Source organism: Lycorma delicatula, chromosome 5 (assembly GCF_047948215.1).
Source record: "Lycorma delicatula isolate Av1 chromosome 5, ASM4794821v1, whole genome shotgun sequence".
NCBI lineage: Eukaryota > Metazoa > Arthropoda > Insecta > Hemiptera > Fulgoridae > Lycorma > Lycorma delicatula.
In genome coordinates this window covers 146,675,377-146,702,251 of record NC_134459.1, presented here as the reverse complement: position 1 = coordinate 146,702,251, position 26,875 = coordinate 146,675,377, and the positions used below count along the sequence as shown (strand labels likewise).

The following is a 26,875-nucleotide window of genomic DNA, read 5'->3' as shown; positions in this document are numbered from 1 at the left end:
TTATATAGAGTTTTAAACGATTGACTTTTTTTTTTAATGCCATCACTCATCGTAAAAATGTAACGATCCTTGATTTTTTTACTTTTATTATTTAGGGAGTATTCTTCGGAATATTTATAACGCGATTAATATTGTTAGACTACATATTTAAGAAAGAAATTTGAAGTACGCTCTGAAAATGAACTCAAAAGATTCGTCTACCTTTGGTATTTGATTTTTTTTTATTACTATTCTCGTATTAAACTAATGTATCTTAATCATCTATTTATTACGTTCTACGGATTTATTATTTTTAACATCCTTTCGTGACTTTGTTTAGCCAATTTTGTTAGTTATAATTATTAAAAAAATTAGAATAACGCAAAGTTTATTATTCGGATTTTATTGTATCTTATGGTAAATTGAAAAAAAAGCCATCTAATTTGCTAATGACGTCAGCGTATGTTTACATGGTTTATCGTAGAGAAGAATTATTATTCATTCACAATTTTGATTTGCAGACGCTGTTTGAAGTCGAATCAACTAAATTATGGTCTTATGGCGTGATATCACTCGTTAGTTATTTTTGGCTTGTGACCTAGTTGTTGTTAACTCGTGCATTTTATGATCTTTTTGTTTAACTGTGAATTCAGTTTTCTTCTTTCTTTTATAAAAAGGCTGTTTTAATTATCCTGTAAATAAATTTAATCGTAGTGAAAACAGCATTTCATTAAAAATGTACTCGACGTGTCAACTGTTTGATTTGAAAAGAGAATATATATATATATATATATAAAGCTGTTTTTTCTAGTTCTGTGAAGTGTGTTATGAAAAAAAAAAGTACGGTCCTTCTTTCCTGTAAATGCGCATTTGCGCACATATAATTTCAGTTCAAATCAAGTACTGTTCTAAATGATAACATTTAACATGTATATATTTATAAAAATATAATTTTTCAATATTACGTAATAAAATAAATGAATTCATAGATATAATATTCGGTGTTTGGTTATATAAAAAAAAATGTATATTTATCAGTATGCCGTTATTAAAAAAATCCTGTAGAGCACATTACTGTAATACACAAATCATTTATGCTTTTAATGATTTCGTTATTAAATATTGTTTTTTTTTTTTTTGTATTCTGTACGGTAACTTGTTAACAAATTATATTCCTGCAACGTAAAGAGGAAGCCCTTAATTCCCTCAAGCCGTTACGCCGCACGAAGTAATATACTTGTAACTAGCGCTGTTTTGTGTCTTGTTGGTGAACATCTCTTACCAAATAAATCTTAACACAATTACTAAAGTGGTTTTATATACCTAGAGTTACAACCGTTAATTATTCGACGTTTGGTTTTTTTTGTGTAGTGCTTATCAGCTTCAAATGATACAATATTATTGTGGATCTTATTTCGCCGGGAGAATGAAGTTCATACGCGGCTAGTCTCTTGTGGTCATCCCACGGGAAGACACACGCCTTGTGAGCTTCCGGTCGCCACCCTCCCCCCCCCCGTTCTAGCCATGATGGGCTTTAACGGGAGAGTCTCTCGTGGTCAACCGGTCAAACAGTTTCTTCCCTGTCTAGTGGATCGGAACGTAGCTAATAAATCCGTCCGTAAAAAATAAAGACAGCAGCAAGGGTCTTTTGTCCAGGTTCTGCGATTAGTAGGAAGATACAAATTCTCCCCCTATCCTTGCGTTCCGTTCCCCGTTTCGTATATTATTTACAGGATAATGAGAGATCGCCTCGATGCGCTGCACCGCAACTGTACTCCGTGGGTTAGGTAGTGTTCACCATCCAAAGACCGTCTTCATCATCTTTCGGTCGATGAACTTTGACTTCTCAGGATATACACGGCAGAGAATGGTTCTTATTGCTCTTTTACATAGTACTTCGATATTCTCGGATTTTTGTAGAGAATGAAACAAATTTTCCTTCGTTGAAATTTACGGGACCAAATTTAATTCTTGTTAAGGCAACCAGTGCAAAATGTATCGTATAATCGTTTCGAATTGGTACTTCCATGAGAATGGCGATCGTGTACTTTGGTATGTATGTTTTTCACTATATGCTTGTTTGTGACTTCTTTGTATTTTATAATTAAAATTATAAAATAAATTCCAAAATAGTAGGCCTAAACGTATTGAAAATTTATGTAATCGATTATATCTAACTTAGTTAAATATTTTCGATGTTTATCGGAATTTAAAACAAAAAAATTCACTTAATTATTTTTAAAACGTTAAATTTTTTAGTTTTAGCCGCACCATTCGTGGCCATTACACCGAAAAAGAACATATCTTGAGATTTTGTTAATTTATTATTAATAGAAAACACAAATTTACGGAATTTAATGCTCGCATTTCTTAAATCACTTCGGGTGTAGTAGAAGATTCATAGAAATGTTAAATAAGTTAATCGGATACGACCCGCTGCCTTAGACGGATGTTTTGAGAAGTTGCTATTTTATTTGCTTTACCGAATAAAGAATATATCTGGAAAAATTAAATAGAGTGTTATTAATTATGATCGTTCACGATTGAATGACTGAGAACCCTACCTTTCTGTGTAATGGTAATTATAATTATTTTAACATTCGTGTTTGTAAATATTTTTCACCTTAAAAATGCTAACGAGTGAACACATGTAATATATGTAAGAAAGTAAAATCGATGTGTCGAGCTAAAAAAGAAAAAAATATACATTTTTTTATTATGTAATGACGTGTTCATTTTTTGAGAAGGAAATCATTTACAACAGCTTAAAAAGAAACTTATAATTATTATTTACTTTAGTTTTATTATTTTTTATCGTCGAGTAGCGACCGAATAAAACATTGTATCGTGGTATAAGAGGTTATGTAGCCTAGAGATAGATGTTGATAGAGTTTCTTTCTCTACGTCGAGTTAAATCGTGTCGGTTCAAAACGTTGAAAAGTGGTTTCAACTCATCTCGTTGCATTAAATATGCATGACGTCATCGAGACTGTAATGACGTCATCGTATTCCCATGTATAGTTGAACTAGCCAACGCCTATACTTACTATATTATTAAACGTAATGTATTTATTTATATGTTCATTATCTTAAGATTTTTATTGCTGATTAAATTTAGTAACCTTTGTCGTATAATTTTCTAGTTATTTTATTTTTATGGACTATATTATAAAATTATGTACCATAAAAGTGCATAATATCCCGGTCTGCCTTTTTTTAATAGTGCTTTACTGTAGTTTGCATTAATATATTATATTATTTAATTGGACCTTTTTTCCTATATTATTTGTGTTTGTGTATGTTCAACCGTTTTATTTGAACGGTACGTTCTATGTTAAGTGATTACCTAGAAAATCTAAGTACAGTGAATAAAATCTTGTGTTTGAGAAGGTCGAGACTGCATTACTACCGAAACTGAAAACATTACACCCAAATAGGAAAACAATAATAATAGTTTTATTTTTATTTATGCACGTTTAATTTATTACGTTTTCACGCTTTACCTACCTTCACGATAGCCTGTGGTTCATCAGCGTTGGAAGTAATTCATTAAATTTTTTTTTCTGGAACATTATTAATTTTACAGAATAGTTATACAGAATATTTTCAGAAATATCACTTTTTTATTACTAGTGTGTACATTACAATCTGTTCAACTAGTGAACAATAAGCTATTCCCCTCCTTGCACCACAGAAATGAAGATATGCTTAATATGTAAATGAGTGTAGTCTTCAGATTAAATTTATTTCATTATTATTCATTTTTGTTAGTAATTAGGTATTCAATTAAGTGTTTAACCCATGATTAAATTTTTATTTATTGTAATGAAAAGCATTGATCATTTTTAAATTGTTGAAGCCACATCATAATTTTTTCTTGTTAAAAAATAACAAATTATGACGTTTTTTCCTTCCTGGCGTATATTATTACAACTATTTTATTATGCAATTAATTATGTATGATCTGAGAAGCAGAATTTTCTTAGTATTTGCTATTAATTGTACTGTGAAGAGGTATTCAAAGATAAATTATGTTTATTAAAAATTGGTTTTGTAGCTTAAGAGTGGCTGTTTGAAATTACAGAGTATTAATTTTAAATTTATTATGCGGAAATCTTATGAAAGTATGTTACTAAAAAATGTGAATAGATGTTTAATAAAATGAATAGATAATTGAATTAAATTATATGATCTGATCCAGCAGTTTAAAGTTATCGCAATTGTTTTTAGCTGGTGAATTACATGGTTGAAATATTACTTCTGTACATTTTTAATAGATGTGAAATATTCGGGTTTTTTTTAAAGGCTTTAGTTTTTACAATTTTTTCTTGCATAAGTAGTTACCTACTTTAATATGTGATATGTACGATATCAGAATGGCCTTGTATGAACCTGATGATTAGTGTGCAAGTTTTGAAATTATCTTAGGATCTGAAAAATTTGAATTCAGAAAAATTCCTGTCTAGGTTTGTGATTTAGGGCAAAGACAGTCAATCATGATGATGGTGGGGAAAAACGGTCATACCTTTTGTTTTAAAAATTATGTCATTAAAAATATTAAATAAAAGTAATTGAGATTTTTTCGATTTGTTGAAAAAAATTGTATTTTGTAAAGAACACTTGCCAATTTAAGGAATGATCGTTTTGTGTGGACAGAGTTTTGTACTGTTTGTTATCTGCACACGAGTTAACATTGTTAAACGTTTTTATAAACTAACACATTGGTTTATTTACTTTACTTTTACATAACTGTAAGTTTTCAACCCCCTTTTACCCACAGGTATGTATATACTGTGCACCGATAATCACATTTAAGTAGTTTTTTTTTTTTTTTTAATATTCTATAACACTAATAAAGTCATCCTGTTTGACAGCATTATATATTATTTAGTTAACTGATAGCTGTTTTGAACCAAAATTATATAAATTTTTAACATTAGTTGAAAAGAAGGATCATTCTTTTCAACTGATGTTAAAAATATTGTACATATGCAGTATTAAAGAGAGGGCAAGTTAAGCACAGATCCAGTATTTAACAATGCTGATGTTTGGAATGCGCAGTTGTGTTTCTTTATACAAATACCTGAACGATTATTGCTGATCAACATTTTGCTTGTATAGCTGAAGGAAACTGGGATCTATGGCACTAATCATTATTTTGTTCCTGGAACATTTTCCCACTACTTGATATACTTTTCTGTCGTTATGAATGATTTACTCTGGAAAATCTGTCCCTTGTAACAAAATCTGTAAAACTATAGGAGGTAGTAGGCATAACTGAAGCTAACCTATTATGTTGCTTGAAAATATGTCGTAAATGTGTACTTAAAAAATAAATAATCTGTGGTGTACTTTAAACATGACAAGATATATTTTGTAATGGAAGATGTACATGTAATCGGATATAAATAGATCATCATTTAATGACCTTGTTGCATCATGTTTTATTACTTATAGAAAATTGTAAAAATGCAATGAAAATTGTTTTTTTCTTTGTTTTACTACCAGTAACAGTAATGTAAACAAAAATAAATATTTTTGTTTTTAAAAATATGTCCTGGCATTAAATTTTTCAGTCATTCCATTAATTACACTAAACACAAAATTCTTATCTAACATGTTACACAACTTTTCTCACTGTAATTTTGGTACTGATTTGAAATATGCTATTGAAATTGTGTTACCATATAAAGATTTTACATAAATCATACATTTGTAAACATTTTTTATAATATACTTATTTTTATCAACTACTAGTTACAATTAATAATAGTTTATGTATTTTTACTTTTAAAGAATATGCATGCTTAATAAAGAAAAAAAAAACTATATTTATGTATATATAATATACATTTACTGTGTGTGTTTTACATTTACTGTCACACTATAACACACACGTGTGTGTGCTAGAAGACAGTCTGAAAATGAAACAGGTAATATAGAGGATGAAGAATTTCTTCCTGTGTGTTGAGAAACCTTGTCATTTAATTCAACAACATGAACTTAACGATTTAGTTCGCAATTTAAAGAAAACAGCAAGTTGAACTTTTGGATCTAGACTGCAACAATGTAATCCTTTAGTGAAAAACACAAAATGTGGCAAATTTGCAGTGATCTGAAACTTGTTGCGTTACTTCTTAGTTTTCAAAGTAGGTTTTTGAAGTATTGTTGTTTTCTTTGTCTTTGGGATGGTCATGATACAAAAAATCATTACCAAGTAAAGAACTGGCCATTGCAGCAGAACCTTTTGACTGGTTAAAGAAATATAAAGCATTTATCATTAATTGATAGTAGTAAAATCATACTGCCACCACTACATATAAAACTCACACTCGTGAAGTTTTGTAAAGGCACTAGACAAGGATGGACCACCCTACTGGGCTGGTCTAGTGGGTTAACTCATCATCGCAAATCAGCTGATTTTGAAATCTACAGTTCCAAGGTTCAAATCCTAGTAAAGGCAATTACATTTATGTAGATTTGAATACTAGATCATGGATACCTGTGTTCTTTGGTGGTTGGATTTCAATTAATTACAAATCTCAGAAATGGTCGATCTGAGACTGTACAAGACTACACTTCATTTACATTCATACAATCATCCTCATTCATCCTCTGAAGAAATACCTTACAGTGGTTCTGGAGGCTAAACAGAAAAAATAAAAAAAGTAAGACGAAGATGGACCAGGATTTAATCATTTAAAAATAATTTTTCCTAAATTAAGTGATGGTAGGCTCAAAGAGGGTCTGCAAATCAAGAAACTGCTTAAGGACTCAACTTTTGATGGTAAACTTAGTGAATGTGAACTAGCTGCATTGAAGTCCTTCAAAGATGTCATTGGTTTTTTAGGCAATAGAAAAGATGAAAACTGGTTTTTTTTCTTTTTTTTTCTTAACAAGCTGTTAGAAAACTACCAAGGTTTTAGGATGTAGGATGTCATTAAAAATTCATTTACTACACTCTTACGTAGACTTCTTTCTCAAATGTTTGGGCTCTATCAGCGATGAGCAAGGAGAGCGTTTCTATCAAGAGAATATTCTGACTATGGAGCATCAATATAAGGAAGTTGGGATCCTAAAATGACGGGTGACTATTGTTAGTTTGAGTTTAGAGAAACTGATCAAAAGTCGTACAAGAAAGGTTTATCAACGTATTTTAAAAGTTAAAGGTAAGTCAATTTCAATGATTTAAACTTTTAAAAACTTATATTAAAATTGTATTAATGTATTTCAATTTGTCTGTGTTTGAATAAATAATAATTTTTTTTTTAAATATTGATTTCACATTGATAATTGTGCATGTATGGGTATATAAATTGTATGTATAAAAAAAATGTGTTGTATTATACATATTCTGATAAAAGTTTGAATTCAGCTCCCAAAAATTAGTTAAAATCACCATGTATGATTCAAGAATGAATAAATGATATTGGTGATAGTTGGCATAAAAAAAATAATAAACTTGAAATGCTTAGGTATTGCATTAGCAGAAGATTGCAAGAATGATAATTAAATAAAAACAAGAATAGTAATGACTAAGGGACTATTTATGTATTAAGATGGAGTTACTTTTGTAAGCATCTCCTGAAAATGTCATTTAAATTGTAATTCTGTTTTAATGTGAAAATGTATGGTAAGAAAAGGAGGAGAGGCTGAAGGTGTTTGAATTATGGGCATTTAGGAAATTAGAAGATTAAATCTACCGTTGGAGTGGAAAATAAACTAATGAGGAAAGGGTGAATAAGAGTAAAAGTTAATTAGAACAGATAAGAATACGGAAGCTACATTAGAATACCTAGTGCTGTCGTCATCTGATGGTAAGGATTAGATATACCATCAGAGGATAAGAATCCATTAAATCATTCCTAGAAAGATCAACAGAACATGCTTATAAGAGAAATTGGAATAGAATAAAAATTTAGATAATTCAAAAGTAATCTGTAGAGCTATCTGTAACTCAAAAGTTTAGCTGAGAATGGAGATCGACATGGTACAACACCTGCCTTTGGATAGGTATATGTTATTACAATGAATATGGATTTTTAAAAGTGTCCATCACTTATCCAATTAATATCATGTAATATCAATGTTAAGGCGACTTTAAACAGTATCAGAAGCTTGATAGTTCATAAGCTCACTACATCAAGAAAAGTATTGAACAAGGCCTGTTAGGAAAATTGGTAAAGACTGAAATTTTATCTCCTGTGAATCACCTGAAAGTGTAAAATAATAATTTTTTACTACATATCAGTAGTATTTTTATTACAGCTTGGACTACAGATTTCCATTACTGTTTAGTCAACAATAAGACACCCAAAAGATGTTGGAAAGAATTATTACTTTTTTTCTCTTCTGTGTGTCTAGAATATTAAAAGAACAAATTGCTTTTCTAACCGCTTGTGTTGTGGATATTATGAGAGTAAAGGAAATCATTGCAAAACATAACAGTTAGAGACTTTCAATTTTTGTTTGTCTTGTTAATTCATGATTTGATAGCTTTACTTGTTTTTTGTTTATGAACTAAAAAGAAACGACTTTGACTTTGTGATCTGTGTGATTTATGTGTGTGTAATAGGTTGAAATCATGTGTTTAATATGGCAAAAATTCATAATAGTTAATAAATGAAATAAACATTTATCTATTTGTATACTATTTCTATATAATTATGTATTTGCTATTAGAGTGTGGGTGATATGTTTGTGTATACTCTGTGGTAATTGACTGGAACCCCCCCCCCCCTCATATTCCCTTCATCAGTGCTATAAGGATGAGTCATGTTGTTAGGAATAGCCTGAGGCGGTCTGGTTAAACCACATTCCTCAGTACTGCAGTATGTTGTCTTCCACTCTCTTTGAGTGGAAAGGGAGACGACATACTGAAGTCTTAGTCAATAGTTGTCGACTGTGTTGCAATAAAATAAGGAGAATTAATTGACATAAAGCTTGGTTGTTTGTGTAGAAAGTTTTTACTACTTTTTATAATTATATAATAAACTATGATAAAATAGAATAAAATATGATATAATAAAAATAAAAATGTCTCCTATAATTATCAATATTTGACTTCATTTTTTTTTTTATTAGAGTATTTTTTATGTACAGTTCAGTTTGTCTTTTTATTGCTATTTTTCGTGATAGTATTTTTTGAATTGCAAGTTTTAAACTCTTAAACATTTCCTGAAATTGCATCTCTGCAGTTGAGGATGCTGCTTGTAAAAATGAATTTCTTCAGTTGGTTTCTACATGTGTGAAATAATTATTACTTGTTTTCATATAATCTGGATTTCATGCAGTAAATTTAAGTTTATAAGATCTGTGTTGTAAGTTGTTGTCATTCATTGTAATACAGTTAATATAGTTGTGAAAGGTTGAGATTATATTATCTGTTGTAGATAGAGGTTTATAATGCAACAGAATTTTTCTAATGTATTAAGAATCCAGTACGTTGACTTCTTTCCCACTGTCGCCATACCTTTGAAAAAAAGTAATTTGGTAAATTGATATGAATTTGACACAGCAATATCCATATATCATGATTTGTGCCTTTTTTCGATTGCGACTACTAATGTTCTTAGTCTGTCCTAGATTAGTTTATTCCAGTAAGTTTGCCCTAGTTGTTAATATCTTCTCATAACCTTAATTCTATTAAAAGCATTTATCGTAATTATATTTTGTATTAGCATTTGCATAAAACTAATTGAATCATTTTTATATGAGTACTTAATGATGTCTGCTGGTTTAGCGGTGTGGGTGTTTTTTTTTTAATGGCTTTAAACTTTGTCATGTTGTTAATCTACTTAATGTAAAATCTTTTTACAAAGATTTCCTTTATTAATTTATATCATACTTTTAGAAATATTTGGATTATTTCCTGATACTATTTAATAGTGATATTACAAAAATTTGATTAAATAAAGGGTCATTTTGTATTGAGTATATTTATTACTCTTGTGTAGTTCATGTATTAAAAATATAATGATTTATGCAGCATGAAATTGATGTGGTCGGATTTCAGCTGTTATTAATAAATCTTAATGTTCAATGTGTATCAAATTTAAACCATGTAAATAAAGTATTCTGTAATTTTAAGTTATGAGAAATGACCACGGCCGCATTAAAACTTTGTGAATTTAAAATAAAAAAACTGTTTATGGTATACGATGAATGAAACATTCTTTTAAATTTTACTACACGTACACATATACATAGATTTTATATTATTTCTATAGTATAGATATCATTGCCAGGTGATTCACCTGTTATAACATCAGATTGCTATTTATACAATAACAACTGGCTGAAGCTCAGTATTAATTACTCTGATGGATTCTCTTAAGATATGTCACTCATGTTGAGTCATTGCTATATTGTGACATCCTTTTAAAGAATTCTGCTCTCCAAGTATCCAGTCAATTTTTCACTGTATCCACAAGCTTGTCAACTGATTGTAGCCAGCCAGCCAGAGCTTCATGTCAGTGAGGAGATGGTAGTCATTTGGTGTCATGTCCAGAATGCTCATTCACAACTGCATTTCTGTATTTATCTGATGTTTGGCATTGACTTTCTTAAGAATATCATCATTTGTGAGCATCTCATGCTGTTTGGTTTTAATTACTCTGGAGTTTTATTCTGAAGTTTTGATACTATTTGGCCTCGAGTTCAATGATACTCTTGTACTTGCAGAAAATAAACTTCCAAGCCATGTTTAATGGGTTTGTGATGATTAGTTTCGTGTTTTATTGACCAGGACCTTATCAGCGTAGACTGGAGAAAGGGCATGTAATGATACTCTGTGCATGTGCTGTGATAGTCATTATGGCAACCAAATTATTTATACTAGTCAATTTTGGAATAGCTCTCAATATTAGTATCAGCATGTTTTGCTTTGGGATCCAACAGTTTCTTTGTTATCTTTTTAATGCAATGTTTTGTTTTATTTTTTTTATTTTTCTATTGTGTATGGTGTGGCAATATCTTATTAGATATTGTCATGTTGTACATATTATTTTTCTCATTAAATAACTCTGAATATAACTCTTGGACATTTTTTTCAGAATTTCAGTACAGTTTGGTCTTATGACTTTGTTGAGAGATAGGATCCCTCTTATTAGAAATACTTGATTATATGATTCTGCTAAATCTATGTTTGCTATATGATTTAATTTTAGAAGTATCATTTCAGGTTGCAAAATCTAACCAGATTTTAGTTTGTAGATTATGTTAAACTTGTAACTTAAAGAACAATGAAAATTAGAACAAAGTAAAGTAAAGTTATTTTGTAAATTCATTTTATGATTATGTCTTGAGTAGTGTAGTGTGTCATCATTGTTAGACTCACAAATTTATTTAAAGTGAAATTAGAAGATTTTTTTTAACTCTGGCAATGAGTTTTTATGTAAAAAAAAAATGATTGATTTTTATGATTTCTTTTTATTTATTTGGTTCATTCACAGCTTCATACAGTTTATTTTTTTAATTAATTAACAGACTTTTAATTTATTCTACATTTCTTTAAAAATTAATTGTGTATTTTTTTGTTCTCATCAAGATTTTTCCATGGTTTTCCTTGATCATTCCAAATGGTGGGTAATTACGTTTTCTTATCCATGATTCTAACCTTACATAAACTGTGTAGTTTATCTTTACATACTAATTTGAATATAAAAACCAGCCCTTGGTTAGTTGTATTTCTGTTTGTGTGTTGGGGGGGGGGGGGATGTTATAAAATAATTTTAATTCTTGATCTACAATTTTTTATTAAATGTAAATTAAATTTGATGTAAATTTTTGTTGATCACTGGTAATGAGGAGATCATTTTAAATGTCTGGCTGAATGTTTTGGTTTAGTCTGAGATGATACAGTAATTTCATCAACATAACAATACGCTTGATTGGAAAAGATGATTTTTCCTTCAAATGTGAATGTGCAAGCTATACACACACACAACCTTTTTCTTAATACTTTAATGTGTATTAATAATGTATAATTTTTTATGTTACAGATTAAGTTAAATCAATCCGTTATCTTAGCATGACGGATACAACTAGTAGCAGGGCGGAAAATCCGCCCCAAACAAATGGAATTACGGATAATGGAATTTTAGATGAAGAAGATGAAAAAAGTAAAATGAGACCAGCAGATATTGATGCTGTAAGTAATTAAATAATTTTTAAATTTATAAATTGATTTATGAAATTCTTTGAAATTTATTTTAAAAATAAATATATTTTTATTTTAAAATGTTATTGCTTTATTTGTTACTGGATATTTTTTACATTCAGTTGAGGAATATTGTTGAAACAAACTGGTTTTACTTCTAAAGTTTCTGTTATTTCTAGTTACTTACTGAAAAAATACACTATGTATTTCAATGATTAATAAAATTTTATTTCTTTATAAGAAAACTTATCTTTCTGTACAAATTAGTGTATTGGAGCATTAAATTGTTTAATAAAAATGCAAATTTGATTTTTTCACTTATCACATTTATTTTCAGATAAATTTTATTTACCTGAAGTGCAATAAATGAAGAAATCTGTTGTCAATTATCTGTTAGATTAATCCATAAAAATAAAAGAATATGAATAATTTTTCATCAAGAATGTGAATATACACTTTTCTTGACTGTGGAATTTAGGTGTACTGACTTACGTGGTGTGATGCCTGTTATTATGAAATTAGTCAGACTCATTATGTCTTGTTTAAAATTTTAATTTTATTATTTATCCATTCAAGTTTATATATTTGTTTGTAAATTCATTAGTCTTTTGATGGGAATAGTAATTGTTATCGTTATAATCTTTCATCATTATTGTTGTTTGATTGCACATTTCAAATTAATAACTAAAGACTAGTTACATCTTTAACCCTTTAAATTCATTTATTTTTGCTAAAACTAAAACGTCATATTTTTTTATCATGTTGTTCTGTATGAATACATAATAACAGTTAAATTTAGATATAAATTTATGTAAATCTCGCTTATTAGGGTATTTTTTTTTTACTAAATAAAGACATCTGAATAAGTGCATTTATATTATTATTAGTGTGTTATGACTACATAAAATAATTGGTTAAAATTTTCTTTTGGATTCCTTTGTTTCTTTAAGTCTATTTCACTGTATTTACTTCTTTTTGAATTTTTCTGTTGTACTACTTAATTGAAACTTATTACAAATTCTCTCTATTGCTACCTGGGATACTTGATATAGGGCTGGTCATTCATTCTATATCAGTCAGTCATATATGGTTCAGATGTCAGAAACAACATCTTATTCGGTTCCTAAGGACTCCCTGAGGAAGAGTTCCCAAGTTCATCGAATAGATTATAAAAATTGAATGAAAATTAGAATTTAACACCAAGTGATTAGTTTTGTATTAAAAAAATAATTTCATTTTTTACACCTACATCACTAACTTAAATTCATTATCATTTTCTTTTATTTTCAAATCAGACTCGAACCACTAAACTATGGTGTCTGTGACTGAAATTGCTCCTACTTTCTTTCTTATTTCAAAATTATACTGCCAAATACTTCCATAAAAATATAAGGTTTCTAAATCATTTTAATTATGTTGTCATTGTAGATTTTACTATTTTGATATTGCACTGTTCATTCAATGAGATGTTAGAATTACGTGAATAAAATCTTTAAAAATCAAAATTCTTGAAATTTTTAAATCTATAAAAATAAACTTAATATTTTACTAAAAATTAAAAAGAAACAACGAATATTGTCTGTGTATAGTTACTAAGTTTTGACTTCGATCTTCTTATGAATTAATTTTAAATATGCTTTTTTCAGTTAAAGGTAGACATTTACCTTTGCTAAAGCGATGGAAACTTTTATTAAAGGTGAACAACGTATCGCTAAAAAAGTTTTATTATAAATATAACAACTCATCCTTAAATTTTGATGTTTTAGACTCCTTATTTGTAGTCTGGTGATGAAATCTAGTTTCATCTCCTTATTTATAGTAGCTTGATAAGTGACTAAATTACAGTATATATTATTTTTTAATAGTGTATATATTTACTTTAATAAATAAAACTTTGTAATTCATTGTTTGAAAGTTTGTATAATTTCTTATCAAAAGTTAAATTAGTTGATAACTTTAAGCAGTAATGCATTTTATTGCCAGTTGTGATCAAAATTTTCTTAGATGAATGGAAAAAAAATCTCTGTTATAATTTTTGTCAGTTCTCGAAAAAGATCTTCACATCAGATTTATTGAAGTCTTTGGTGCTAAAAACATATTAATCATAAAAAAATTCCAATAATGATTTTTTCTATGCAAAATATATTGTTTTCTTATCAGAATGAAATAGAAATTATAATTAGTTGTTTTACTTATTTTATTGTTAAGAAATTATTTCTTCCTCCTAAGATAATTCATTATTTCCGTTTACCATACAGCATTTGTTCACCTGATTTATTCTTGTGATAGTAATTTTTATTCCTTTTTATTTTTTGTTTGAGTAGCACAGGTTAAGACCATCAAGCATAAAAAAGTAGAAAATTAAGCCCAGTGGTACCTGTTATGTTAATATCCTCAATATTATTTCTTTCCTTTCTTTCTGTTGTTGGGAATTAATTGCCAGTGTATTTTGGTCGATAGTATAGAGATTTGTATTGAGCTACAAGACACTCACTAGAATTGCAGCTGCCTGCTGACCCCAACATCTAGAAAGCTGTGCTAGGTATTCAAACATATCTGTAACATATATCGATTGATTGTATTCTTCCTTTACTTACTGAGCTGGTTCAATTATACCTTATTCTCCTTATTTTTGGTTTTTGTATCTATTTATTTATTTTACTGTGGTCATTTTTTTCAGTATTGCCTTATTACGAGGCTTGGCTGATAAATTTTGCACATATATGCGTAACATGGGAATGAAAAGAGATATTAGAATGAAATAAAAAATGAATAAAAGTACACCATACCTTAGCTACAAAATGCAGTATTTATTTTTCAATATTATCTCCATTTACACCGATATTCTTTTCACAATGTGTGACAAGTTTTTACATTTCATCACTGAAAAATTCTGGCAGTCTTTCTCAGATCCAAGTGGCCACAGCTTCCTTCACCTCATCAGTGGTGTAATGATTATATTTGAGATTCCTCTTGAGATGCGGAATAGGCTCAAACTTCAGCTTGCAGAGAGCCATCATAAAGTTTATGCAGTACCCATCGTGCACAGATTTTACGGTAACCCAATTGCTTGATGATCTACTCATTGTTTAGATATGCCTAACTGAATAGTGATGCATTGCTGGTTGATTCGCCGGTCACTTTGAAACAAATCATCCACCTCCTTTCGATGTTACTCATCAGTCACAGAAACTGGTTGTCTGCTGCTAGGTGCATCCTCAATTGTTGCTTTACCACCTTCACTTTAGTGAAATTTCAATGCCCACCTATTCACACTACTCCTGTCAACAGTTTCACTACCGTAAACCTCTTTTAAATGATGAAAAATATTTGTAGGATTCAAATTGTCTGAAGTTAAAATTTGATCACTACGGCGCGCTGTTTTAACCGTGTTGACTTATTGGCCATACTTGACTCCATTTCATCTGCTACTGAAAACAAAGCGGTAAACAGATTTCAATACATTATTGCAGGTTTGTAGTAGAGAGGGATTTTAGCTATCATGTGCTGCCATGCCCATCTCAAAGGAGACCTTTGTCTCCATGTAGCACACTAGTGTGCAAAATTTATCACCCAAGCCTCGTATTTCAATTTCTGTTCGTGGTGGTAAGATTGTATTTCATTGCTGATCTTCATATAGTTTGATTTCTGTTAATTATTTTATAACTCTGTCTAATTCGTTTTGTTAACTAATAATCTTTAATACTACTCGATATGAGCTATTGATCATACAATTATGCAAACTATTCGGGTTTAAGGGCTGCTGCTTAATGTATTTAACAAACCTTGGTTTTATACCAAACTCCTTTATCATGGTCTTAAGTTTATGAATAACCATTACTTCATGAAACTATTAATTTTATGTGACCCTCCTCTTGTGAGAGTTTATTGGTGCCTCAAAATCACTTATCTGTATTTTTTTAATTATTTTAATGTCAGATTTTGAACCATTTTAACCAGTATAGGTTTTTATTTTGTTAAAAGTTATAATTTTTTCAGTGTATTCTGACTTCAGAATAAAAGTAAAATATGAGGCTGGTAAGTTGTAATAAAATGAATGAAAACAAGACAAACACTTTGTCATATTAAAAAAAAAAAGAAGGGAAGATTTGATTTACTGTTGATGGTGATCCTTGTCGCTGTCAATTATATCCTAGATGAATGTTCTGCCGGTTATGTCATGAATACTTAGCAGAGTGCTTAAAGAAAGAGTTTAATATTTACTCGTAACTGACTGATGCTGTCATATCTAAATGAAAGTTATAAAGAATAACATGATTATTTTCTTATGTGTAATATTGTATGATGAATTTATCATATCATGTTACATGCGTACACCATATTTTTTATTATTTAATTATGTAATATTTATTTTTAATATTATCAGTTAGTATTAATTTACTTATAGAGCTGATAATTCAAATTTATCTTAATTTTTGTTTCCTAGTTATGTAAATTAAATTATCAGGGTTGTAGTGTTGGGTACTGTTAATCAGTTAAAATTTTTTTTGTGTAAATTTCTTAATTATAATTATATTCTCAGTTTTTAAAATAATTGTTTTAAAAGACTAAAAGTTAGTCCAATGAATATATTTTTTTTTTTACACTAATAATTTCAAGTAATGAAAATTATTATTGAACAAGTAAGACAGTTTTTTATTGTAGTTAGTGAATAGTAGATTAGATTTTCTCTAATTAATCATTTATTGGAATATTAAAATTGCCAGTCGTTAAATTTTTAATTTTATCTTAAAAATACGAATAAAGAAAACAACTTCTCTGAACATTGAAATATTTTTTCATTTTCATTCTACCACATCTGAACACTTTATTTTTCTGTTGTTTTAGGACATGAGAGAGATGGAGAGGCGGAAGCGTGTTGAAATGATAATGAACAGCAGATTATTCAGAGAGGAATTAGAAAGGATTATAGAGTTACAGATTAAAGAAGGTGGAAGTGGACCGGCAGGACTTTTACAACAGATCTCAGATATGATGGGCGTACAAGGTGGTCGACTTCATACAAACATGTTCAAAAGTAAGAATCTACTGCTGTCTCATTGTCTATAGTGTTTTCTCGTTTTCAGAAATGAAAAATGGTTGTTTGTCAGTTACGCTATTCTACTTGTATGTTTTGCATTCCTCCTTGAAGTAGAGTGTTATTTGGTGTTCACTAACTTGTCGTGCCTGAATGAAATCTTTAATGCAAAAATCTAAGCGGTTAAGTTTAGGCCAGTTAATTAAATTTGATAAATATGGATGTCATGTTATAAGTCTTTAAACTGTAAAGTAATTTTATTATTATTTTTATGCGAAAAATATACTTTGATAATCTACAAAAAAATTACAATATTTTATATAAATAGAGATAATAAATTTTGAAACCATTTTTATGGTAATGAAAAAGTAAAACTTAATCGTTCTATTAGTTGTAGTTTAGAGTTTAAAACATTTATTTACTTATGCTTTATTAAACATTTCTCACGTATAATTGTCATTACTTGTCTTAATTCACAACCTTCTAAAACATTTATTATATTTTTAAGCCATTATAAAATCACATAAAAAAACCTGATAAAAACTACAAGAACACAATTTTGAAACACAATCAAAAGTTATGTTTTATTCTATAACATTTTTAATTATTTATTTATGTTTAAGATATTTTCAACATTTAAAAAAAAAAGATTTTTTTTATAAGGATGAAAAGACTGAACTCTTTAAATTATGCACCAACATCGGCAGATGGCATGTTCTGGCCTCTATGCACATCTAGTGGAATATTTTGGAAACATGTTACCTTCTACTGGGTTCTGATCTATGCTTTAGTTGTTTAGTAACTACCAGTCAAGTGAAGTTGTATATAAGCTGCTCATAAAATTAGGATTAGAATTAAAATGAAGGAATTGGAAGAACAATGAATCTGTGTGAAATTTTGTATAAAACTGGAGAAAACTTTCACGAAATCATTCCAAATGTTTAATTAACCATACAGGAATGATTGCATGAGCTGACCGCATTGCTATGATTGGTTTAAGCATTTTAAGCAGGGCAGATCTTGGTAAGCCTTTCACCCGAAGGTCCTGGGTTCAAATCCTGGTCAGGCATGGCATTTTTCATATGCTATAAAATTCCATTTCCATTTCCCACACACAAGCTTATTTGGTATCGTCATCAAACAAAAGAAAGATCTGGTTGCCGAAGATCCAAGGGCTGGACTACCTTCCATGTTAACAGATGACCAACATGTTCAGTGTTTGTTCTGTTATTCCTTAAAATTGTCATCTAATTGTCCGTGAGGTTGCAGAAGAAGTTAGCGTAAGTGTTGGGATCTTGTCATCATATCCTGACTGAAAAACCTGCAGTGCATGGTATCAGTGTAAAATTCATGCTGCATTTGTTGATAGATGACCAGAAGCAGAATCGAGTTGAAATCTGTCAGGAAATGCTTGCAAATTTGGAATGTTTCCATGAAAGTTTACCCCAGTTTTACGCAAACTTTACGCAGACGCTGAGTTGGAAGATATCTTTCCAACTACTTCATTTTTACTTTTTCACTAATACATCAAGCAGCTTATGCTCAACCTCACTGAATCTGTAGTTACTCGACAACTAACGCACAGATTGGAACCCAATAAAAGGCAATTTTAGCAAAATATGTCGCTAGGTGTGTATGGTGACCGAAACACGTCATCTGCCAACATAGGTGTGCAATTTAAAAAGTTCAGTCTTTTTTAACAACCCTTGTATATCAAATATAAGGATTAATAATCCTATACAGTATTGATTATGTAAGTTGACCTCTGGACCAATAAAAATTCTATATGTCTGGGTGGCTTATCGGGTGTAGACAACAGGTATATGTCATTAATATGTAACAGGTTACATATTTGGTATAGGTAACAGGTAATAGACAACAGGGTGAAAACAAGGGAAATTCTAATGATACTTAAAATTTCTCTTGGATTACTTTATAATAAAGATAAATGTGTTTTTTTTTTGTGAAGAAAAGCTTTGATAACAATTATACAGAATGCAGGATAATAAATTATGTATACATTATATAATATTCTTATAGTAATATGTTTGCAATAAACAATTATGTTTATAAGAAAAGAAAAAGTAATTAACGTGTATGATTAAAAGCTGTCAAAAGACATTAAATATGTCACACTAGTGTATGATAGCTCTAGTAGTACCACAAGTTGTCAACGAATACTGAACACAATAATAATAATAAATTGATTATATTTTGGTTATGAGTATATTGTGTATATTCAGTTTTATTTGTTTTTATTATGCCTAATTTCTGCTACTATTTAACTGTTATCTCTGCATGGGAGTGGCTCTAAGTGTAACTGCAACTTAATTATGTTATTGAAATATTTTATCCAATATAAACATCATGTATTGTACTCATTTTTTTAAGCAACTAAACTAGTTGAAGTTTAGGAGTTAGCATTACGTTAATCTTCTGTTAAAATGTGTGAATTTTGTAGAGGTCATTGCCTTTAAGTTACATTATCTTATATATGTAGCTTGTTATTTGCACTTATTATCGAAATAATGAAATATAACTCATTTTTAATATTATAATTGAATATTAATTATTCTGTCTTTTAATATTTCATTTAACATTAAAAAAGGACAAGTTGTATAAATACATAATTTATGATTTTGAAAACTATGAAAAAATTATAATACAGAATCTGTGACATAAAATTATCGCTTTGTAGTGTTATTTTTTAGAGTACAATATTATATTTATAGTAAATACATTATACCCTTAATGAAAATAAGTCTAAAGCAAGTAAATGTAAATTTGTTTACAGAATATAAATATTACTATGAAAATGCACAATGTTTTGTTTGCTGTATGTTCATTTTAAATTTATACATTACTTTTTTAAAAGTAATTATTTGGTTTTTCTTTTCAACATCATTAATAAACAGGTAAAGTTATTTTATTCATAGTATAGTTATAATTTCATTATTTAAATAATTTTTACCTATTTGATTATCCACACGATTTTTTAAGTATTTGTAATACTCGTAATATAATTTGTTAAAAATTAATCGCATTCAGTTCAATTTTGTTTTTTTTTTTTTAAATTAATTATCAATAGGGGATTATGGTAGTCAGAGCCTTATTCTCATATTCCATGAGACCTGCATCTCATTATTTGGAAAACTTTATTTTATAGTTTGATTTCTCAAACTATAAAGTATAAGAAAGTTTTAAATGAACAGATCATTAAAATTAACAACTGTAAAAAAAATGTTCTCATTACATTTGATTTTTACTAAACCATGTCAAAATTTATAGGGGCAGTATCTAAATAAATAATCTTTATCTTGAAAAAAAAAGAAAACATTTCTTTGTAATAACTGGATTCTCTAGCACTGTAATGGGCCGCTAAAGCTTCTGAATACAATTTCTTTTTTAATTGAATTTTTTAGTATGCATCTTCCCTGTGTCATTTTTAGATGTAGGGAAAAGAGTTTAAACCTATTTATGATACTTCAGATTTTTTTCTTTTGCTTTTGTTCTGTTTGATTTTGTACTACGGTACTACTTCTGTCGGTTTTCATCGATCCAATTTAACTTTATTTAAATTACTTATTCATATTGATTCTATACATGTCGGTTTGTTAAATTATTTTAATTGCATTTGTAAATATTTTCACGGTTATTTCATGATAATCATTGCGTCCCTTCTAAGTTAGAAGAGTACAAACAACCACCCAATATATTATTCTTTTTTCTTGCATATTCATATTAAAAGGTAGATTGTATTAAAACAGATTGTTTTTTGTTTTTATGAAATAATGTTGTTCAGTCATTTAGATTCTGATGAACTCAAGTTGTTGATAATAACTGCATTTGGTTGTGATATTATGCAGCAACGCTTTTTTTAATTATAAAATGTCAGTTGTGATTTTTGATTTTATCAATGTACTCGGAACATTAATATATCATATAGCAATTTTTTTTCTGGGTATTATTTTCAATTATATCTTATTTATTGTTATACAATCTGATAATTAAAACAGGATTGTGTTCAGTTGCGAAAGATGATCTGGTATACACTATGCTCTTAGAAAGCTGCTGTAAACCTTTTACACTGCATTATATGAGGTTTGTTCAAAAAATATATCCACCATATGTCAGGAGCAAAATGGCATAGTGATAAGTTTGTAGGCTGATGTACGACCGCTTTGAAAATTGTACCGTTCTTTAATCTGTATGAAAGATAAAAGTTAATTAAGAGACATGATTTTTACTGAATGTACATTAAATTCTGATTTTTACTTTTAATTAACAGTATTACATGATTTTTTTTTACTTTATTGGGTTGTTTCATTTACTTTACCACTACAACATAAAAATGTAGTACATTTAACACAAATAAAAAGAACATAATTGTTTACAGTCATAAAATCACACATGATTATTAAAAAATAAACATTCTGATTGATTATTTGTAATATATTTCAAATATTACTAGAGCATACTTTAAAACCCACAATCTAGCGTAATGAGTTTGGCTTAATTTATTTCTCAGTTACAGATAAATATTTATTTAAAAAATAAAGCTTAAAGAAATAGTTTAAAAAATCCAAAGTTTCTTAAATGTTTGATAACGCAATTTTTATAATTACAATCATAGTAATGTTTATAATATTATATATTTTATTTATTATATATTATAATATTTATTAATCATAGTAAATGTTTATAATTACATCATTACTGTTTTGGTTGGATTTTTCTGACTATTTTCCAAATTGCATAACCGAGTAGTGAAACTCTTTGGTTAAGATTAATTAATAGTCTGGGAACAGTTATTCCCCAAGATTTTTTTCTCTAGTTCCTTAACATGTTCCACATTAGGGATGATATTTTTCACTGAACTGTATTTGTATATTTATTTAATTACAGGTTCGAACTGTGTGGTTCCTATTAATGACATTCGTGGCGTAGAGAGTATGGGTTATGCTAAGGGTGAGAAGATATTGAGGTGTAAATTGGCTGCTGTATACCGGCTGATAGATTTGTATGGTTGGGCACAGAGTATCTACAATCACATCACTGTAAGAACATATAGTTTAATTAATTAAATTTTTTTCAAGAAGCTTTCAATAGTGAATGACTTCATATAATATTTTTACTTTAAAATACTTTTTTTTTTTTTTGTTGAGTTTCAATCCGAGTAGCCAAGAGCTTTCTATGAGGCATTCTTTAGATATAATACTGGTAATTAATACATATAGTAGTTTATTTAAATTACTGAGGTAGTGTAATGTTAGTTTCTAGATTTTAAAAATTCAGTTGTGTTTTTTTTATTAATTTAGTAAACTAAATTAAATTATTTATTTAATTTATTCAAGTAAATTGAAGCATAGATCTCTGCTTCAACAGAAGCAAGTAAGTATTCAGCAGGGATAAAATAATTAAAATGAGTGCATTGGTGCACAGACACACAACAGAAGCAAAGCTTCTTACGCAATATTATAGCATGTGATGCTTTTTCATGATGCTTATTTTTCTCAGTTGAGACCCCACCTCAAAGCCTGCGTTAAGAAACTTTGCTTCAGAAAGAAAAGGAAGTAATTCAAAACATTTTTAAATTAATTAATGTATTCTGCTGTTAGGATGCAATTTTTTAAACTATTTGTTTATTAAAGTTTATTTGATATGTTCTCCAAAACTTGGTGTTAGATAATGTTAATTATTTATTAAGTTTATATTAAGGTTGGTTTTGTAAACTATTATTTGCCTGTGAAAAATTAGCATTAGGTTTTTATTCAGTTTCATTCATATGTTTCCTCTAAAATCCTAAAATAACAGAAACTTATTAGTTTCTGTTTCACATGTTAGTATTAAAATTCAAAACAATTACTAGAAAACTGTGTTCTTATATCATTAAAAAAAAAGTTAAATAAGAATCTTGTAGAGTAGTGTTATAGTATATTGGTGAATCACACTTTAAATTTTTTTCAGTAACAGATTGAGTCATGTTTTAATTATGTAAAAAAATTAAAACTAATTTTTTTATTGATTGTAAGAAATAAAAATGTAATTAGTTTAAAAAACTAATAAAGCTTTTTTCACGGTAATTTATGTGAGTAAATTAAGAAAAAGTTGATCGATTAGGAAAGTCAGATGGTGTAAATAATGCTCAAGCTAGAATAAAGTAAATTGCTTGGTTGTCACTGCGTACGTGAATGTTTTGTATATTTGATTACCAGTAATATTAAGTGATTAACAACTTGTTTAACAAATGTATGGTAGCATAGCAAGTTGTATCGTTCATTCAACATTTATTTATCTCCCTTCTGTTGTATGGCATAGATTCATTCAGTAGCTGATGCTGTTGGCAGCATCTTATCTTTTTTAAAAGTAACTTTGTTTTTTAAGTGTGTAGAGAATTGCTTCTTGTAAAATATACTATGTACTGTTTATAAGTCAACTTACAAAATGTAAAGAATTGATTCCCATTGAAACCCAGAAATGATTGTGTTGGAAGTCATTAAATGAAAATTTAAATGTAGCATTTATATACACTATATGTTAGCATTTACTGTAATAATTGATACGAGGTAACATTTATTTAAATTAAAAAAAATTATATTGCTGAAACAGCTAGGTATATTTATGTAAAAAATTGAAATTCCTAATGTTACAGGCCAGATTGAATCAGGATGAAGAGCACTTCTTGGTTAATCCATTTGGTATGTTATATCATGAGATCACAGCTTCAAGCTTGATTAAAGTCGATATGCAAGGTGCAGTAGTAGAATCGGGTACGACCAACTTCGGTGTTAATGTCACTGGATTCCAGTTGCATGCAGCAATACATTCTGCACGCCCTGATATCAAATGTATCATTCATATTCATACTCCCTCTGTATTGGCTGTAAGTATTAATCTAAAATAAATTTTTAATTTATTTGTTTTATAAATTAAAACAATGTTTAGATTGAAATCTAAACATACAGTATGGTGGTATTTATGACCTAAGAGGTATGTGATTAATGTATAATGGTATGAATAACAGCTCTATTGTACTGGTATAAATAATAAAATGTTCACAAATTCTGGTTTTAAAATGCGTTTCAGCTAGCTGACTTATCTGTTAATTTTCATTATTGCTACTATCTTTAATATTGTTGCTGATAGCATTTCAATTATCATTATCTAAATATGAAGTGGTTATTATCTTTGTATTTGTCACTTTTATTATAACAGGTCTCAACTTTCTTGCAGTCTGCTTCCAATTATTTTTCATTGTCGGTCAATTATTTTAGTTAATGTTATAAAATTAGGACATCTGTTGTGTAGTTGCAGTCTCCAATTTAATTTAATTTTTGCCTGAATGAATTCAGTAGGATGGAAGTCACATACATGTATGTAAGAAGCTGAATGAATGGTGGTAGGGGTAAAATGGTACTCATAAGTTATTTTTGTATCGTTTTTATCTTTAGGTCGACAGAGTTGTACAGATTGAAAAGGTTTATTATTATACCTTCATCATAGTCTATGCTCAATTTTTCTGTGAATAGTTTGGGGATTTGATAGAATTTTTTAAGCCAAAACAAATAAGGAGTATTGTCATAACTATTACCTGTTTTTGGATCAAATATGTAATAATATTTCTCCTACCATTTTCTGAAAATCTTTGTTCATCTGTTTTTGATAACTCTGGTACTTTTAAGCTTTTTAAACAAGTTTAGCTCTTGAGAGAGGCATTTTTTATCTACATATGGATAATAATTATTATAATTCTGGAGGATAACTTTAGCGTAGCTACTAACATTTTTATAGTCTTGTGTTAACCTGCATCTAATCTATGTATATAATTTAGATATTACATAAGTAAAAAATATATATATAAACCTTCTTCCATTCATGATAATTTTTAATTACTGTTTGATGATAATAATGCTATGCAACGAGTTTTTCAATTGAAATTTTTTTTGCTCCTGCATTTTCTGATGTTAGATCATATGCTTTTAAAGTACAGCAGCCATTAGAACGGCAAGCCCGCACATCACTTCTATACTATTATTCTCTGAAACATTAGCACACCATGATTAATCATCTCTTAGTAGCATAAACATGATGCAACTGTTGTTTACAAAGCAGTGTATTTTTTTTTTGTTTTGCTTTTCCATGTATATAAAGTCAGTTCTGTTGTTCTGCCTCTTGGTACGGTTCTTTTGGTGTGTGTCATGTATTTTGTTACATAGTCAATTAATGTATGATACTTTATTTTGTAAAAGGTTTTTATCATGGTTTATGGTTCAAATATTTTAAAGTAGTTTGTTCACATACAAATAGTTGTGGCTGAATTTAAATTTGTTGTGAAAGGTAAAAACTTTGAAAACAATTGTCTGTGAAATTGTAAAAAAAGTGTATAATTTCATGAAGAAAGAATGTGTAGTTATAGGAAAATTAAAAAGTGACAGACATTTAATTGCTAGTCAGAAGTGTGAAGATAAACTGCAGCTGCTTGTAGCATTTCCAGAACTCAGTTTCAAAGCCTAGGAAAAGTAAAAATGGAACTTCTTCAGTCTGAGGTGCCAGAATGTTCGTTCATTATCTCGAAAAAGAAAAAAAAATGTTCTCTAAACCAGTTACCAGATTGAATGATTTTGATGAACATTTGGTTAGGCGAACTGTGAATGAATTTCACTCAAAGATAGGGTAGTTGCCAACAGTTAACAAACTTTGTAAAGAATTGAAAATTAAAATTAATGCTAATGACAATGAAACTAGTTTAAGAAGAATTTTGAAAGAATTAGGTTTTAAGTGGCACAAAACAGAAAACAAAAGGGAAATTTTAGTTGAAAAATATGATATTAGGCAGAAAAGAATTTCATATTTGCAGGCTACAGTAATTAAAAAATGTAACTAGTGATCATATACTTAGATGAATCCTATGTTTTATCATCTTCAACAGAACAGTCATGGGCTGATGACAGCAATGCAGGACTTAATTTACCAGAAAAATGAAGGTGAAGACCTAATAATAATTCATGCTGGAGGTGAGATGGTCATTATTTTATTCTAAATGCAATATTAACTTAGAAAGCCAAATCAAAACATGGCGATTACCATGAATACTAAAAGTTATTTGAAATGGGCTGAAGAAAAATTAGTTCCTAACCTTCCTCCTTAGCCTATGATAGTTATTGACAATGGTCTGTATCATAATACCCTTTCTGAAAAATTTCCAGTGTCATCAAGCAAGAAATGAAACATGACTGTTTGCCTACAGAAACATCATATTCCATTTTCATCTCAAATCTTAAACCACAATTGTATGAACTAATTAAATTGAAGTAAAAGTAACAGAAAAAAATTATACTGATTTAACGAATGGTTGGAAAGAACTAGGTGTGAAGTTTTGCGGTTTTCACCTTACCATCCTGATTTATATCCAATTGAGATGGTATGGTCAGAGGTAAAATGTTATGTTGTGTGCCACATTAAAGATGCCAGAAGTGCAGAAACGGTGTGAAGATAAAATGAATTCAATGAGTAACAAACACTGGAAACCTTCCTGTGAAAAGGTTAAAAAAATTGAAAGTGAATATGGGAACCAAGAGTCATTAATAGATTCTCTGACAGAATCTTTCATTGTCTCTTTATGTACAGTGATAATAGTGAAAATTACACTGACAATAGAGATGACAGCGAGGAGAGTGTTCTAGCTGAGAAATTAAACA

The 26,875-nt window shown here is 28.9% G+C and overlaps 1 protein-coding gene across 5 annotated transcripts in view; it reads left to right on the top strand.

Moving 5' to 3' along the window:
- hts (adducin 1-like protein hts) overlaps nt 1–26,875 on the top strand; it is a 314,291-nt gene that overhangs the window by 210,568 nt on the left and 76,848 nt on the right. For all 5 annotated transcript variants that reach the window (XM_075367264.1, XM_075367265.1, XM_075367262.1 and 2 more), the window contains exons 3-6: nt 11,982–12,130; nt 16,988–17,177; nt 22,083–22,234; nt 23,830–24,060. In XM_075367264.1, coding sequence (XP_075223379.1) covers nt 12,011–12,130; nt 16,988–17,177; nt 22,083–22,234; nt 23,830–24,060 — 693 coding nt within the window. In that variant the 5' untranslated portion in view covers nt 11,982–12,010. The remainder of the gene's footprint in view (nt 1–11,981; nt 12,131–16,987; nt 17,178–22,082; nt 22,235–23,829; nt 24,061–26,875) is intronic.